Consider the following 19,125-nt stretch of genomic DNA (forward strand, 5'->3'; position numbering starts at 1 on the left):
CGGCATGGTAAGGGGGTGGGAAGCGGGGGGGTTGGATAAGGGGCAGGGGGTCCCGGGGAGCAAGAGGTGGTTGGATGGGGCGGAGGTTTTTTGGGGTGGTGGTTGATAGGTGTGGGAGTCCGGGGGGCTTATTAGGTGGTGGGGGGGGTTGGATAGGGGTCAGGGCAGACAGGGAGTTGGGGAGGGATTGGATAGAGGGTGAGGTCCCGGAGGGGATGATTAGGGGCGGGGGGTCCCGGGAGGGGGGCTGTCAGGGGACAAGGAGCAGGGGGGGTTGGATGGGTTGTGCATTCTGAGGGGGGCAGTCAGGGGGCGGGGGCCAGGCTGTATGGGGAGGCATAGCCTTTCTTTCCCGGCTCTCCATACAATTTCTCAACCCCAATGTGGCCCTTGGTCCAAAAAGTTTGCCCACCCCTGGTTTAGATAGTAGGTTGGGAGCGGGGTCTCTCCCCAATCCCTAATCCCCCTTGGGCTCCGGGGCATGCCGCAAGCCTACGGCTTTAAGCCATGCAGTGCTTGCAGTAAGCCTATGCCCATCATTGATCCCCACGACTCTTGTTTAAAGTGTCTGGGGGAAGCGCACCAAACGGACAGGTGCAAAATCTGCCGGGCTTTTTGGCCAAGAACCAAAAAGGAGCATGATTTCCGCCTAAAGCAACTGTTAATGGAATCTGCTCTATGCCCACAACTGGCTGCGGACCTCCGGGCACCGGCACCCGGCACGTCTGTACAGAGTGCTCCAGCATCCATGTGTGACACAGTGCCGAGGAAGGACTCTAGCACAAGAGACCCTTGACACCGGCGCTCTCCGGCATCGCAGCCAGGGATAGCAGCCCCGTACAACTTGACAGTCCTACACCTCGCGGCTCCAAGGCCACTGTGTCCCAACTGCCCCTTCAGGCTCCGGTCGAGGCAGAGGCCACTCCAGCACAGGACCAGCTGCAGGGTCAGGCTACAGACCTTCAGGCTGTAACCACCACAGGGGCGTGCACTAACCAGGAGGAGGTCAGGGAGCCAGAGGGGCAGGAGGCCACCTTGTCCTCTTCCACTGATGAAGCTGTGGTAGGGGTGTCCGCTTTGGGCCACCCTCCCGTTGACCACAGGGCACATCAGGACCTCCTTACGCCGATTGCCCGTTACTTGAGGTTACAAGTGGAGAGGAGGTGGTCGAGGCCAAGGACCCCATGAGGATATTCTCACTTCCGAAGGTCCATCACAGGTAGCTCTTCCTTTGATCAAAACAACATAAAGACGCTGTGGCAGACCCCGGCCTGAATTCCTCTGATCGCCAGGGGAGTGGAGCGCAAATACCTTGTCCCTTCCAAGGGCTGTGAATACCTATTCTCACACCCGCAGCCATGGTCTCTGGTGGTGTCGGCGGTTAACGAGAGAGAGCGTCAGGAACAGCAAGGACCACCCCCCAAGCCTAAAGAGGCAAAAAGGATTGCCCTATTCGGTATAAAGGTCTATGCCACGGGGGGGCCCTCCAGCTGAGGATAGCTAAACAGCAAGCTATTCTAAGTAGGTATAACTTCAATTCACGGACTTCCATGTTGAAGTTCAAAGAGCTGATCCCTGCAGACTCTGAGGCTGAATTCTCTGCCATTGTAGAGGAAGGGAAGGCAGTAGCACGGACCTCTCTACAGATGTCCCTAGACTTGGTGGATTCGGCCACCTGTACCCTCTCCTCAAGCATAGCCATGAGGAGAACATCATGGCTTCAAGTATCTGGGCTACCCCTGGAAGTGCAGCAGACCCTGCAGGACTTTCCCTTTGAGGGCGCGGGGCTCTTCTAGGAGCAGACTGACTCCAAGCTGCACAGCTTGAAAAATTCCAGGGCAACCATGAAGTTGTTGGGAGTGCATATACCAGCAACCCCAAGCAAGCACTTTAAGCCCCAGCCACAACAATAACGCTCATATCCCTCTTGGCCAAGGCAGGAATGGCAGGTGAAAACCTTCCAGTCCCCCTTCGGGGCAAGGTCATGGCAAGTCCAAACCTTCATCAGGCTCTAAACAGGCCTTTTGAAGATGCACCCATGGATGGTGCACCCATCACACCACCAGATCCTTACCCATGTGTTATGAATCATCTATCCCACTTCTACCATGCTTGGTTCCAAATAACATTGGATCGCTGGGTTCTTCGCATGGTAAAAGTGGGATATTCTCTCTCATTCTGCTCCTCCCCTCCCTTTCACCCCCCTTCCCTGTCCCTCTTCAGGGACCCTTCTCACGAGCAGCTCCTTATCCAGGAGGTGCAATTGCTCCTTACCAAAGGGGCAGTGGAGGAGTTTCCTCAGGAGCTGTGGGGCAAGAGTTTCTACTCCTGTTATTTTCTAATCCCCAAGGCAAAGGGGCAGGGGGTGCCTTGGACCCATTTTAGACCTGCGAGGACTCAACCAGTTCATGGTGAAGTTGAAGTTCTGCATGGTCTCCCTAAGCACTATTATCCCTTCCCTGGATCGTGGAGACTGGTACGCGGCCCTTGACATGAAAGACACATACTTTGACATAGCCATTCGACCTGTGCACAGATGTTTTCTCCGGTTTCTGCTCAACCATAAACACTATCAGCTCACGGTCCTCCCATTCAGTTTGTTGACAGCCCCCTGAGTATTCACCAAGTGAATGTCGGTTGTAGCACCTTCCTCCAGAGGAGGCAAGTGCAGGTATGCCCATACCTAGACGACTGGCTGCTCAGGGGCTGTACCAGGGAGCAGGTAGAGTCTCTTGTATGATTGGTCAGGTTCACTTTCGAGAGATTGTGGGGACTCCTCAACATGAAGAAGTCAACTGTATCTCCAACCCAAAGAACAGAATTCATCAGAGCGGTGTTGGACTCTGTACAGGCAAGGGCGTTCCTGCCAGAGACCCGTTTCCAGGCCATGACACATGTTCAAAGCCTCAGGTGCTACCCAACCACTACTGCAAAGGAATGCCTGAGTCTCCTTGGACACATGGTGGCCTGCAGGTATGTAGTCAGGCATGCCAGAATGAGGCTCAGACCCCTCCAGGCTTGGCTCGCCCAGATATGCTGCCTGGGACGCGACAGGCTGGGCTCAGTAGTGACGGTGCCACAACACATACTTGAGTCCCTACATTGGTGGCTCAACCCCCAGATGTTATGCGAATGTGTCCCCTTCAACAGTCCACCGCCCTCCTTGTCCCTAGTAACAGACGCCTCAGATCTGGGTTGGGGGGCACATCTGGGAGATCTCCGAACACGAGGCCTGTGGTCTCAGGATGAGCTCTCCCTTCATATGAGTATTAGGGAGCTCAGAGCAGTGCGACTGGCATGCCAAACTTTCCAGTTCCAGCTGCAAGGCCAGAGCATGGCAGTGATGATGGACAACACCATGGCTGTATTTTACATCAACAAACAGGGAGGAGCCCGGTATGTCAAGAAGCCTTCCAACTGTGGGAGTTCTGCATAGCCCACTCCATTCACCTGGAGGTGTCCTGTCTCCCAGGAGTGCAGAACGAGCTAGTGGATCACCTCAGCAGATGATTCTATAACCACAAATGCTTCATCCATCCAGATGTTATCCATCCCATCTTCCAAAGGTGGGGATTTCCCCAGGTCAACCAGTTCTCCACCCGGAGCAACAGGAAGTGCCCAATGTTCTGCTCCTTCCAGAAACACAGCCCAGGTTCAATCAGGGACGTGTTTCTGCTACCCTGGGGAGACTGCCTCATGTATGCCTTCCCATCGGTCCCACTCGAACACAAGGTGCTACTCAAGATCCTCGGGGACAAAGTGGAGGTGATTCTGCTGGCCCCAGTGTGGCCCCATCAACACTGGAATACCACGCTTCTGGAGCTGTCAATGGACACCCCAATCATGCTACCGATCTGATCACTCAGGATCACGGTCGCCTCCACCACCCAGACCTCCAGTCCCTCCACTTCACGGCCTGGAAGTTTCATGGTTAAACCCCATGGAGCTCCTATGCTCGGAGCTGGTAAGGGAGGTTCTACTCGGCAGCAGGAAACCATCTATTGGGGCTACTTATCAAGCCAAGTGGAAGAGATTCACTTGCTGGTGTGCCCAGCAACACACACCTCCACTCCAGGCGTCTATACCACTCATCCTGGAGTACCTTCTGCATCTCAAACAGCAGGGCCTAGCAGCGTCATCCATCAAGGTGTACCTTGCTGCTATCTCAGCCTTCCACCTAGGAGTGGCTGGAGGCTCTGTGTTCACTAACCCCATGGTAAGACATTTTTCTTAAGGGCTTGGAATGCCTATATCCACAAATTAGGTAACCGCTTCTCACATGGGACCTTAACCTGGTCCTCTCCAGGCTCATGGGGACCCCTTTTGAACCACTGGTGACTTGCTCCCTGCTCTATTTGTCATGGAAGGTGTCCTTCGTGGTAGCCATCACATCAGCCAGGAGGGCGTCCGAATTAAAGGTTCTGACATCCGGCCCACCCTACATGGTCTTTCACAAGGACAAGGTGCAGCTCAGGCCTCACCCAGCCTTCCTTCCCAAAGTAGTGTCACAATTCCGCACTGTTCAAGACATTTTTCTACCTATCTTCTATCCTCAGCTGCACATCAGTACCCAAGAGCAGAGGCTGCACTTACTGGATGTTCGGAGAGCTCTAGCATTGTACATCAAGATCATGAAACCGTTTAGGAAGTCGAACCAACTGTTTGTGGTGGTAGCAGACCAGGTGAAAGGACTCCCGGTCTCATCTCAAAGAATATGTTCCTGGATCACCTCCTGCATCTGCACATGTTACGAGTTAGCCAAGGTCCCAGTCCCAACTCTTATGCCACATTGCACGAGGGCACAAGCCTAGTCAGCTGCGTTCCTGGGCCAGGTCCTGATACAAGAGATCTGCAGGGCAGGTGCATACGTTTACTTCTCACTATGCTATCACCCAACATGCCAGAGATGATGCAGCATTCAACAGGGCGGTGCTCCAATCAATGGTTCCTGAACTCTGACCCCACCTCTGGGGTACAGCTTGGGAGTCACTTGATTGGAATTGATGTGAGCAAGCACTCGAAGAAAAACAGTTACTCACCTTGTAACTGTTCTTCGAGGTGTGTTCACATCCATTCCAATATGCACCCTCGTTTCCCTCTGTTGGAGTAGCCAGCAAGAAGGAACTGAAGGGGAGTTGAATTGGCAGGGTCATATATTGAGCGCCATGGAAGCACCACTCCAGGGGGCTCCATAGCCGATCCAACGGGAACTGCTAAGGGAAAACTTTCCAACAACTGTGCCTGCAGTGCGTGAGCACACCTGATTGGAATCAACATGAACAACACATCTTGAAGAACAACGGTTATGAGAAGATGAGTAACTGTTTTTATTAAATTATGGGGTTAATACCATGGGTCTTTGAATTACCCGTTTGTATATGCCTCATGCTTTTTGACGTAATTTGCTATAGATGAAACAGTTGGTACCCATCATTTATTCAGTTCATATGCCACATATCAGAATAAGTTTCATCTGTAATGTTTAAAGTATATCCTAAAAAAATCCACCTGTAAGCTAAACCTTCATAAAGGTTTTCTGATAGGTCCCTTTTATCTAATACTGACAAGCAGGGAGGATCTTGGTAGTTTTTAAAAGCATATAACTTAAAACTGTGACGATTAAACCAAAGTGGATGAAGGCTAGGATGACATTCTAGTAAATGGGAAGGGGAGAAAGGTGTTAAATTTCTGGCGCTTTTTTTAATGTGAGGGTCATATAAGTAATTGCCAGTTGTTTACTTTGTTTTGGTGTCCCTGAGTAATTTTCCCTTCTTCGAGTAGTGTTCCTATGGGTGTTCCACTGTCGGAGTGTGTGTGTCCCTGTGCTGCTGATCAGAGAACTTCGGTAACAGTCCCTCCTGCCTGCACAGGTGCTGCTCCTCACCTGCCATGGGGCTAGCCAGCATGTGCAGGCAACCCTCCTTAGTTCCTTCTCAACTATCCCTGGCTAGAGATGGAGTTAGAGCTGTTTGCAGCTTATTAACTCCCTTTAGATTTGCTAATTTTAGCTTCCCTTAAAGCCTTTTTCTTTGTTACTTGGTTTACATTTTATTGGGTTGTGCCTAAAAAAAACAAAGACAAAAAGTTTCCCTCCCGCCAACCCTGGTGGCGGGGACACCTTCCCCCCCCCCCCCCCCCACAAAAAGTTCAAAAAGTTCCTCAGTTGGGGGAGGAGGGGAGCACAAAAGTGTGGTTTGTGCCAACAACTGAAGCCCAGGTCCAGGAAAGACTGAGCAGTAAGGCTCAGACTCTTTCTCATTGAGTTGGCCCTTCAACGGCCAAAGTCCTAGCGGGAACTTTCTCCGCAGCCTTCTACTTCGAAGGGAGATGAGCCCAGAGAGATGACAGTCACACAGGACCACTAAGAGAAGGTCTGTGAGTCCCCATAGCAAGCCCCAATGAAGCTGAAAACAATCCGTGGCTCCATCAATATCATTGGTACCAACAGCACCAGTTTAAATCCACCCCTTATGATCCGGACTGGAAATGTTTGGATGTGTTCAGCAGGAAGGCATACTAATCAGCTGCCCTCCACTTCCGTGTAGCCGACTACTAAGCCTTGTTAGCAAAATATGACTATCAGAACTACACAAAACTCAGTTCCCATATTGAGCAACTCCCTAACTCTCATAAGGACCAATTGAAGGCCATAGTTAACGAGGGCCGACTGGTGGCTAAGACGTCCCTCCAGTCCGCATTAGATGTAGCTGACACAGAGGCATGATCAATTTCAGTGGCGGTGATGAGACAGGCTTTGTGGCTTCATTTGTCTGGCTTCCCTAGAGAAGTCCACGCTATGGTAGAGGACCTTCTTTTTGGAAGAGATGAAGTATTTGCTGAATTCCTCCACACACTGAAGGATTCTAGGGCAACTCTTCAATCCCTTGGGATTTATACTCCTGCCTACAAAAAGAAAGTACAGTTCTCAACCACCGTTCAAGTCTTGATCATCACAGTACACATCTTGGTATTTGTCACAAAGATCTTTGGAGCCACAGAGGAAGCAGAGGTTCCCCAGACAAAAACAATCAGGACCCCAAACAACTGCATCTCAGCCCTCCACTTTGAAGTGGCAGTTTTGACGAGTTGATTCAGGTGCCCATAGAACACTCTACTCACCATCTCATGGTGGAAAGCCTCACTCATCCCTTCGGAGACAACTTTACCCCATTCCACAGCACCTGGGAACGGATAACCTCTGACAAGTGGGTCCTGAGATCATCCAGAATGTATACACCATTCATTTTTCCTCCTTCATCCCTCCCAAACAACCTTCCCTGTCCCTCTTCAGGGACCTTTCTCACGAGAGTCTGCTATGCCGAGGGCTAAACCATCTCCTCAAAGCACAGAAGTTCAAGGTGGTTACTCTGTCAGTGATCATTCCAGCATTAGAGAAAGGAGGCTGGTTCTTGGCCCTCAACCTTCAGGATGCATACTTCCACATTTTCATCATACCTAGTCACAGATGTTACCTCAGATTCATGCTAGGCCAGGACTACTATCAGTACAGAGTACTCCCTTTTGGCCTCTCATTGACCCCCAGGGTATTCTCCACTGTCCTCTCAGTAGTGGCAGCCCACTTAGTCTCTCAAGGCTTTGTGATTTATCCTTACCTGGACTTATCCTTACCTTCTCAGGGCATGGTCCTTCACAGAAGCCCAACCAGTCACTCACACCACGCTGGACCTGTTTCAGAATCTGGGCCAAGAGATCAACAAACAAAAGTCAACTTTAGCACCAGTACAGGTGAAGGCATTCTCCCTCATCACGGATTCCAGTCTCTCCTTGTTGATAGAGACAGCACAATTCAGTCCCCAAATTTTGGCCAGACATTGCCTCCAGCTCCTGGGGCACATGGCCATGGGCACATTTGTTGTTGCTCATGCCAGACTACACAAGATGCCTCCAAGCATGGTTCGGTTCGGTTTACAGGCCAAACAGAGACCCCAGACCACATAAGCAAACTTCTACGTCTACCAGAGTCAAGCAATCTGTAGACTGATAGAAGGACCCAGTAAATGTCTGTATGGGAATCCCAATTGTTCAGTCTTCCCCATCTCTACTTCTGCCCACTGATGCATTCGTCTTAGGATGGGGTGCACATCTCAGTGGTTACACAATACAGGGCAAATGGTCTCCAGCAGAGGCATGCCTCCATATCAACCTGCTCAAACGCAGAGCAGTCAGAAATGCGTGCGTTCACTTCCTCCCGCTGATGAAACAAACACACACACATCATAATGAACTATATGGCCTGCATGTATTACATAAACTGACAGGGAGGCACCAGGTCTCATTCCCTGTGCATAGAGGCATTAAAACTATGGAACTGATGCTTCTCCCACAATGTCTTAATATCAGCGGCCTACCTACCAGGAGTATGAAGCATGATGGTGGACAGTCTCAGCCATAAATTCCCATGCCGACCACGAATGAGAGATAGATTTGGTGGTACTCTACGACATATTCTGACAGTTGGGGACATTGGTAATAGACCTGTTCGCTACTTACTGGAACAAGAAATGTCCACAGTATTGCTCCAGAGTGGGGATTGGACGACACTCGGAGAGACACATTCCTCCTCTCATGGGACAAGGGCCTTCTTTATGCCTTTCCCCCTTTCCTTCTAATACTGAAAATCCAGCTGAAAATGAAAAGAGAAAAAGCAAACATCATACTGATTGCGCCCACGTAGCCCAGACAGACGTGGTACCCTTACCTATAACAGCTGGCATTATGTCCACCGATGACTCTTCCAGTCACTCCTCACCTCCTGTTGCAGAACAAGAGATGCACTCTATCCCAACCTATGGATTCTGTGCACCAGGTGGGGGTAGGCAGGCGCAGCCCAGCGGGATCCTAGTATGGAGGGGCTTAGTATGGGGGGGATCCAGGTGTGGGGTGAGAGGTTTGGGTGGGGCAATCTGGGTACAGGCATCTGAGCGGGAGATCTGGATGCACAGGGGCTCTTTGGGGGGGTTCTGGGTGCAGGGGCAATGGGAGTTTGCAGGGGATCCAGGTGCAATTGATTGGGGCTTAGCGGGGGGGTCTGGGTGTGGGGAGATGGGGTTCAGTGGGGGTGGATCTGGGTGTGGGGAGCTTGGGGGCAGGTCTGGGTGCTGGGGGAGTGGGCCTTGATGGAGTGGGGGTCCTGGTGAAGCTGGTTGGGGCTCAGTGGGGTGAAGGTCTGGGGGTGGGCAGCTCGTTCTGGGGGTCTAGGTGTATTGGGGTAGTGCTTGTCAGGATGAGAGTTCAATGGGCTTGCTTAACAGGGGGAGCTCTAGCTGTTGCTGAGGGGATGCTGCATTCTGGGCTTCTGCTTACCTCCATAATTCCCTTATACCCTTTTTTCCCCCATCTCATGCAGGACCCCACTAAGCGCATTAGGTTGGCAGAGTGCATCCTCAATACCGTGGCTAGCATCGACTCATGGAGTGGTGCACTGTGGGTAGCTATCCCGCAGTCCTCACTGCCCATTGGAATTTTGGGCTAAGCTCCCAATGCATGATAGGGCAAAAACATTGTCATGGGTGGTTTTGGGTACATGTCTTCAGTCTCCCTTCCCTCCCTCCCTCCCTCCTTGAAAGCAACGGCAAACAATCATTTCACTGCTTTTTTCCTGGGTTATCCGTGCAGATGCCATAGCATGGCAAGCCTGGAGCCCGCTCAGCTGCACACTGCTTTTGTGAGCATTGTAAACACCTCGCACATTATTCTGTAGTATGTGCAGAGACTAGCTAGGAGCCGCCAGTATGAGGAAGATTGTGAGGAGGACATACACACAGACAATCCTGAAAGCATGGGATGTGGCAATTGGGATATCATGACAGCACTGGGGTATGTTGATAGAGTGGAACGCTGATTCTGGGCCTGGCAAACAAGCACAGACTGGTGGTTCTGCATAGTGTTGCAGGTATGGGATGATTCCCAGTGTCTGCAAAACTTTTGCATGTGTAAGACCGCTTCCATTGAACTTTGTGAGTTACCTTCCCCCGCCCTGAAGTGCAGGAATGCCAAGATGAGACCTGCCCTGACAGCTGAGAAGTGAGTGGCAGTAGTCCTGTGGAAGCTTGCAATGCCGGACTGACTATATTCCCTGACTATATTAAGGATGGCATTTCCCCCACAGAAATGGGAATAGATTTAGGAGCAAGAGTGGATAAATGTTATGATAAAAGAGCTCCATTGTGAAGCCAGGGTATAGTTCTGAACTGCAACTGTTAGTGATAGTATAATGGTTGCCCTGTTTTTAGTACTATGTGTGAGAGGAGGGCAGAGGAAAAAGGGGGTTAGCTGGAGGCTGTGAAAGACTCCAGTGGGATTCTTTACAAAAAAGCTGTTGTAGGAAGATATTGGTAGATATTGCTCCAGTACTGTGGCTAATTCAAAAATAAATATGAGTTAAGTAGAGAAGATGGTCAGCCAACAAATGCTTACTTTTCTTGTGTTGAATCCATGGGCGGCGGGTATCATAGGGGTAGGCTGTGCCTTCCCAAACAGCCTAGCGTTGCCTTGCCCACACTCTGCACCCAACCCAGGCCCCATCCTGCGGTTCCCAGAGTGCTCTGACTTGGAGGTTGGCTGGGGCTGGTTGGCCTGCCTCCTATAGGGAGGAGTCAGGGCCAGGAATGCTGTTGCCTGGCTGCCCGGAGCACTGGGGCTGGCTGCCCTGCCTGGCCACCGGGAGCATTGCCACCTGGTGCTAGGACTGGGGGGTGTGGTTGGGGTGCTCTGGGCTCCAGTGGGTGAGGGGGGCAGGGCCTTGGATACAAGGGGAGGTGCTGGGGGCTAGCCTCCCTTGGCAGCTGGGTCACCGGCCGCCCATGTTTGTATCCCTTTCCCCCTCTCTTTTATTTATTTATTTCTAGAGTGAAGGCTCCTCAGACCAGCGAGACTCTTCCTATATGTTTGTATAGCATTTAGCAAAATGGAGCCCCAATCCCGGGTGGGGCTTCTGGTCACTACAATAATACAAATAATAATGGTGATTTAAAATAACACACAGAACATGAAAAATACTATTAATATCCATTTCTATATATGGAACACCTGCTGTGTAGCTGAAAGGATTGTGGAGACTTTTCCTCAAAGAACTGGTCAGAACTTTTGGAGATTAATCTTTTTCTAAAGGCAGGAGAGACCATCTTGGAAAAATCGTTAATTTGCCATTATGATTGCAGATAAGCCTGTGCCCGTTAGGGCTTTGTTTAACGTAGGTGGTTTGGCAATGTTAAATAGGAGTAACCTTAAAATTGTGTGAGGTGCATCAAACAGGCCTATCATCAGGCAGGTCCTTAGGTTTACTTATGTACAGATTAGGCCAGCCAGCTTCCTGCAGTTCTATTTGACAAGAGGATTACAACCATTCTCACCCTCATGTGGCCCTGCCAATACAAGATTATTCCCTCCAGCATATTCTAATGTGCAATGTACAGTCTAATGTTAAATGAGTGTAACTTTCACTACTTCCCTGGAGGGACTGATGGTCCCTGCTTTAAAAATTCCTCCTTACATTCATTTGCTCAGCATCGTACCATTATTATTGTACTTTCTTGAATCATATTTCTCTCCCTCTTTGTTTACCCAAGTAATATAATTATAAACAGCTGACCCTGGATATCAGTCTTCCCATACATAAACTAAATTGCTGCTTAACTTTGGTCTTTGTTTATATTCCTGCAGCAGGTGCAGAATCCAAACAGGTGCTCATGTTCAAGTTAATTTGAATTCGCTTTTCAAGTAATATTTTGTAATATGCTGTATCAAATGGTTAAAGAACTGATGCACTATTACTCTTCCTTTGTCCACTAATTCTGTAATTCAAACATTAAAATCATGGTTTATTCTGCTGTCCTCTAGACATTAATTTTGAGGGAATAAAAGTCTAATTCTATTAACTTCTCTGTACTAAAACTGGGAAGAGGGAAGAGAAATGAGAATTTGGGTTCCTGACAGAAATCTATTGAATACAGTGGATACAGTGCTTGAAACAATGTGCTGAGGATGCATTTCTCCCCAAATAGCTCTTATTTAGAAAAACAACTTAATTGGTTTCCCCTAGATTAATAACTAAACTGTTTATACCTTCAGATTTAAATATGTTGTACAGTGGCCTTTGTTTAAGATCACATATGTGGTCCCATCAGCCGGTTACTAACCATTTAATAATAAAAAAACCCTTTTCAAGTAGTTAGAAAAAGACTGATCTTCTATTTGAGGTTACCTGATACCATCTCCACCAAATGAATTGTATGAAAATACAAAAGTCTGTTTTGTCCGTGGACCTCTCTCCGTACAAATTACCAAAGATGTATTATGCAGAAATTTCAGAATTTTTAAGTTTAGAGGTGATAAAGCTGCTCTAAAAGACTGTTATAAAGGTTACCAACAATGTTGTGTTAAATGTATTTGCAGGAGATGTAGCAGTGAAGATATTAAAGGTTGTAAATCCAACCCCAGAACAGTTTCAGGCCTTCAGAAATGAAGTGGCTGTATTAAGGTGAGCTGATAACATGGACTTGCATAATTTTGTATTTACTGAATTTTCTGTACAGTATGTGGTACAGTGTTTCCTGCTACGGACTGTAAATTTACTGCCTTTTGAGTGCCAGCTTATCACATGGTGCAGGATAATAGAGGTACTGGTCAGTTTTGAGACCTTTATAATTTTCAATACCTCATTTATTATCCCTTGTACTCTTCTTTCTAAGCTAAATAGTATTAACATTTGTAATCCCTTGTCATATATGAACCTTGCCATAATTTTGTCGCCATTCTCTGGAACTCTTGAATCTCATCACTTTTAGGTAAGTTGATTGATACTGGACAGAATATTTGAGATGAAGGTGTGCCTTTTTATATAATGTAATAGTATTTTCTGTACTTCTAAAATCCATTCCCTAGTCAACTCAGGAAACCTCTTTGCTTTAATTACTGCCTATGCAGTGTCCAATATCATTGATCCATCAATAATGATGAAGTAGAAACCCTGTAATTAAGAGTCATTTTATGTGTTTGGGACTAGCTTTTTTTTGCCTCCATTTAATTATTTTACACTATGAAGTTAAAAGTGTCCGCTATCATGCTGCGTAATGCTCCACTGTATTTAAATCTGTCATTTTCTCATGTCTCTCTAGTCTTTTCTGTGAACCAGAACAATTTGATGTCATCTGCAAACTGCAGCTTGACCTTTTGATACCATTTCAGTTAACTTTTCCAGAGTTCTTTAACATAGAAGAGAGGGATAATTTGCCTTTACAGAAGCTGTAGTAGTTTGATTCTGTCACGTTATACTTAAGTATTGTATTAATCTGTCTTTACTTGGACTCTGACGTAACTTTCTTGAAACTAAGAAGAAACATTTTAAAGTTAATAATTGGTAGGGTTTTTTTAAAAAACATGCCTGCTATCTTTCCTGTTTTTAAGATGTAATTGTGGTATGTTGTTTTCTAAAAATAACATCTTGCACATATGCATCCACATGCTCCTCAAATAATTTTTTTAAACTCTAGATCTAAATACGTTGATGTCTCCTAAGCCAAGAATACATTTCAGGGGAACTTTACAAATGTTTAAAAGAAGATATATGTTCTTTTCCTTTCCACTTCTTCCATTAGGAAGACCCGGCATGTTAATATTTTGCTGTTCATGGGCTACATGACTAAAGATAATCTGGCTATTGTTACGCAGTGGTGTGAAGGGAGCAGTCTGTATAAGCACCTGCATGTACAAGAGACCAAGTTCCAAATGTTTCAGCTCATTGATATTGCCCGACAGACAGCACAAGGAATGGAGTGAGTAGGATTAGAAATTGTCTATTCTGATCTGCCGACCTTCTTCAGGAGCAACTAATACATAAAAGAAACATTGTCCTAATGTATAATAGATATTAACATGGTACCAAACCCTCAAAGAGTTACAGTAGAACATCAGATTTATGAACAGTTCGGGAATGGAGGTTGTTCGTAACTCTGAACAAAATGTTATGGTGGTTCTTTCGGAAGTTTTCAATTGAACATTGACTTAATACAGCTTTGAAACTTTACTATGTAGAAGAAAAATGCTGCTTTCCCTTTTTTTTTTTTTTTTTAAGTAATTTACATTTAACACAATACTGTATTTTCTCTTTTTTTGTTTTGGGTCGCTGCTGCTTGATTGTGTACTTCCGGTTCCAAATGAGGGGTGTGTGGTTGACTGGTCAGTTCGTAACTCTGAGGTTCTCCTGTGTACAAATTATTAGGGAAGATAATGTTGATTGGAGACTGAAAGTCTGAATAACATTTTAGAAATTTTAATGTTTCAGAGCTTCTTAAAAACACAATTTAAAATCCTCCTGTCATATAATTTAAAATGTACATTTGTATTATACACAAAAAACTGGAGAAAAATAGCATGTGATCATGTAATCAAAGACCGTATCCTAACGCATATGCACAAGATGATTTGAATTAAGGTTGCATGGGAAATCTTAATTCTGGCATTTCCTAATGTTTGAGTGCCCGATTCTGCAAACTTAACGTTTTTCTAATGTAGATTTTTTTCTACTTTCCAAGGCTTTTAAAAAAGCAAACTGAAAAAACAAAGTCCACCATGTGGCATTATATTGATACGCGTGTGTGTTCTCAGCAGTGGTGGAACTTTTAGATCTGCCACTCAGACCTCTGCCACTTGTGCAAATGGAGTAACTAATAGGTTCTCCTCTTTGTGCACCAGCACTAGAGGAGGTGGAGCACAGGCTTTGCCACAGGGTTTCATAGATATTTGCTGACACCAAAGAAATGGTGAGACTCAAGGAATCTTGGCTGTGTTCTGAGTTTTGGAGGAAATTGTTTCTAGTAGTCAGAGACTCTTCCACCCCATCCCCTCCAACCTGTGCCTGTCCTGTCTCTGCCCCACCCCAGTCCATTCTGTTTGCCTACCCAGTCCACACTTCTCATCCCGGTCCCAGTATGCTTACCTTGCATAGTCTAGTCCTAGTCTCCCTGTGTGGGTTCTATCAAAAATCAAATCCATTTTTATGTATAGAAAAGTATCTTAAATTAGTAACCTTTTATGTAATAAAAATTAAGGAAGTTAATTTGATTTAAAAAACAAAGTGAAATATATTTACAGTTTTTGCTAGGCAGATAGTTTTGTGTAAATTTTGGCTCAGAATAAATTTTAAAACCAAATTGTAAGCAACTAAAAAAATTAATATAGAAAATCCCTGCAGTTTCTTATATATTTACAGTGGTGCCAGTATGCCTTTATAATTATCTGTCAGCACAGGTTGCAGGAAGATTACAGTAAGTTTAAAAATTCTTGTCGGTGCTGCGTGACATTTAGATAATCTTTTCTTTCTTGCTCTTAAATCTGAGACACAGGATAACACTGTCATACAGCCTTTCAGAGATGGGGGCAGTTCACAAATTTTCAGTACGTTTTTAATTAGCAATGTGTGCAACGTTTGGTTTGCTTTGCAGAGAAGAAGCTGGAAGATATAGTTTAACCTTTAGTTTATCGGCAGACAATTTTAAGCTGATTTCAACCTCACTAGTGTAATTTTGGGTTGATGTAGGTTAATGGAATGCAATATTAGGTAAAGATAATTTTACATTAGTGGTGAGTTGCATCCCTTTCTTTGGCTGTTCTAAAAGAAAAGATACTGACCAATTCATGTGGAAAGGAATGACACAGTTCTTATAGTATTTTCTCATGATTGAAGGCAAATGTTGATACGTAAACAGCAAATGGGGCATAAGCACAAAAAGAACTTTATGGAGAACGTACAGAAGTGATGGTTATTTTCTGTTTTTAGTCTTGTGGACTGGTAAAATTAAATACATGCTATGAAGCCAAAGGGCGTTTAGGACCAAGTTTTAAGTTTAGAACAAGTTGAACTATAACCCTAAAACACTTAGTGATATAATCTTATAATTTATTCAGGTAGCTTTTGTAAAAAAATTTATTTAGACTAAATTTGGTTTGCCAAATTAGTATAAATATATATGTAACAATTGATATATTTTTAAAACATTTTTTTCTTTTCACAGCTATTTACATGCAAAGAATATCATCCACAGAGACATGAAATCAAATAGTATCCTTTCTCTAATTCGTCAAATTTCCTTTAACTGTTTAAATTGGTATCAGACTGATGACTGAATATAAATACTCTGAAGGTCTTCCTGTGAAGTTGAAACATCCTAGTTAAAATTACAACAATTAAAAAAACAAACCAAAAAAAAACCAGTTCTCTTTCGTGATCAAGAGGAAGTCATTCCCCAGCCAGGTAAGGATGTATGGAATATATATTTATACACTTTGTCTTTCTTACCTGTGTTCATATACAATCTTGGGATGCAAACCTGGCCTATTCTAATCTAATTGACTTCCAGTATAGCCCCAGCTTCAAAAGATAATTTAGGACAGAAATTAGACTCTTGTTTTGATTACTTTCACATGGGATTAGATGACCAAAAACACAAAAAATCTGGAAACTTCTGGTGGAAACTGAGCCAAAAATCTTCTTGATTCTAAAATTGGGAAAGGAAAATGTATAATGAACTTGACTATTATGTTCCTAGCAGCATACCTGTTGAATAATTCATACTAAATAAAGATTCTGCAGTTTCCTTTTGCATGTCACTTTTCTTTTCTTGATATGTGAGGCTTATGTGTAGGTAATTTAAAAGAAAATTCTATTCTAGGAGCTTAGTTTATGAACTGAATATCTGGCAAATCTCTGGCTTATGAACTTCATACAAGTCTCTGGCTTTGAAACTACCAAGTAGAATGTTGACTGAAACTGGCAAAATAACAAACTCAAACTTGCCTCAGCAGAATGTAGGGGGGGGAAACTGTTTTCTTAAATGGCAGAATTTCTACAAAGATAACTTCAGTTGTTCAGTAAACAAATGAGTGTTCATGTTTTCAATGAGGATGAAAGACTAATCATTTTAAGTGTAAAATTGCTATTGATACATTTATAATTGCAACTATCTTTTATATCATTTTATTTCAGTCTGCTTTTCCCCTCGAGTTCACCAGATATCATAAGAAGAGTAAGGGATAGCTCTCTCTGACACATCTATAGAATCTTCCAGAATATTAGATTTTTTTAATCAATTCTTGAATTAGATTTTGAAGTGTGTTTTCCTTCTGGAACAATACCACTACTAAAGAACATATTGGAGCTGTTAGTGATTGGTATACTGTGTAAGACTTATATCCCATGCTACAGACTGTAGATCTCTCAATTGAGTGACATTCTTAAATTAAGCTTCTTGGCACACCCCCCCCAACAATGAGCACCAGATAGATGAGTTTAATTTGGTTTCTGTTTCCAGTGATAAATGTTTCCACTTATTTTGAATTCTGTGATAAACTGTATGCTTTTTTCACCTACTTGGGTATATATGCAGATACAGACATGAACTGTTGTGAGAGTTATGATCTAAACTTAGCTATGGTAGAGATGAAAGGCTAGTTACTCCTGGGGGAATTCTGCACCACTGCATGTGCATAATTAATTAGCTGTGCATATTTTTTATTTTTTTGTGCAGAAAAAAGCTTCTGCTGGAAAGTTGTTGCAGTTCCACCTTTTGCACACCAGAGGGCGCCTTGGCTCTAGAACAGAGCAGCTGCTCCCAGCCAGCTAGGGAAGAGAGAGAGCCTGCATTCTTCACAGTGCCTATCGGGCTAGGTCAGGAGATGGGCTTTGGGGGAGACAGTCCTCATGGTGCTGCTGAGGGGAGGGGATCAGACTGGCTCATAAGGGCTTGTGCGTGAGGACAGACTAGGGGGATGAATGGGAGTGGAGGCACAGGGCCATGCAGGGGGAGGGAGGAGCAGGCCCACATGGTGATGGGGGAGGGGGTGCAGAGCTACATAGGGATGGGGGTGGCTGAGTGGGACACATGGGGATAGAGGGGAGGGGAGTGTCTGGGGGTGGAGGGACACATGGACAAGGGGGTGCAAGGACACATGGGGATGGGGGGAGTGGGTGTCTTAAGTGGGGGTGGAGGGACACATGTGGACAGGGGCAGATGTGACTGACTGAATGAGAGACACTAGGGGTCAGCCAGGGTCTGCATGGGGGAAGCTCCCTAACAATCCCTGCCTGCCCCCCCCCCCAAAAAAAAAAAAAACCAAACCCAAAACAAAAACCTGTTCCATGCTTTTCCCACCCAAACCCAGCTACCCTCCAAGTTCACACTCAGGCTCCTTCCCAGCAATTACTTCCCTCTCCCATAGCTCCTCTGTTACCCCGACTTCCCCCAAGCCTTTGCACTGCTTCTGAGGGGTGTTGGAAATATGGTTCTGTATTGTAGTTTAAATGAATTATTACTCCGAGTTCTGTATTAATATGTGTAGTAAGGAATCTATTTGTCAAAAAACATTTCCTGAATCTTTTTTGTTGTCTGTATTGTTGCAGACATACTTGGTATTTTGAAATAAATGACCAAAAATAATTGAAACTGGTGTGATTATATAGTTTTATTTTGACAAATAAAATATGCAGAATTTTTCAGAATTTGAAAGTATTGTGTGCAGAATGCTTAATTTTTTGGCGCAGAATTCCCCCAGGAGTACCTAGTGCACTAAACAATAATACTGAGCCATCTCATATAATTATTCCAGCCCCTCTGCTAAAATATTTGCATTTTCCCTGAGTGTTAGTTATGTTAGTGTAGGCACAATAAATATGAATAAAATGAAAGAGGAGATATTTGGGATTATATTTATTTCAAAGCTAGGAAAATGTTTTTAACTACCACCTATTGAGGTAATGCATGAAATGAATCAGAGCAAATACAGAAACTGGGCAAAACTCTTGGCCCACTGACTGGAATGTGAGAAAAACGAAACCATTTGGTAAAGGTGATAGAAAATCCAGTCTGATTTACACAAAATTTCTGCAGAAGTTCCTAAACAACCTTTCAGATATATTTCTTCATGAAGGCCTCACAGTGAAAATAGGAGATTTTGGTCTGGCCACAGTAAAATCCAGATGGAGTGGATCTCAGCAGGTGGAACAGCCTTCCGGTTCAATCCTCTGGATGGTAAGAAAAATACTTGATGATTTTTTTAATTCTGCCTCATTTATGTGCAAATTCAAAATGTTTTGTCAATGGGAGAATAATC

The 19,125-nt window shown here is 45.1% G+C and overlaps 1 protein-coding gene across 13 annotated transcripts in view; it reads left to right on the top strand.

The window, feature by feature from the left end:
* RAF1 (Raf-1 proto-oncogene, serine/threonine kinase) overlaps positions 1–19,125 on the top strand; it is a 98,226-nt gene that overhangs the window by 57,970 nt on the left and 21,131 nt on the right. For all 13 annotated transcript variants that reach the window (XM_075130553.1, XM_048859139.2, XM_048859137.2 and 10 more), the window contains 4 exons: positions 12,415–12,499; positions 13,617–13,793; positions 16,032–16,078; positions 18,925–19,043. In XM_075130553.1, coding sequence (XP_074986654.1) covers positions 12,415–12,499; positions 13,617–13,793; positions 16,032–16,078; positions 18,925–19,043 — 428 coding nt within the window. The remainder of the gene's footprint in view (positions 1–12,414; positions 12,500–13,616; positions 13,794–16,031; positions 16,079–18,924; positions 19,044–19,125) is intronic.

Source organism: Caretta caretta, chromosome 7 (assembly GCF_965140235.1).
Source record: "Caretta caretta isolate rCarCar2 chromosome 7, rCarCar1.hap1, whole genome shotgun sequence".
Lineage (NCBI taxonomy): Eukaryota > Metazoa > Chordata > Testudines > Cheloniidae > Caretta > Caretta caretta.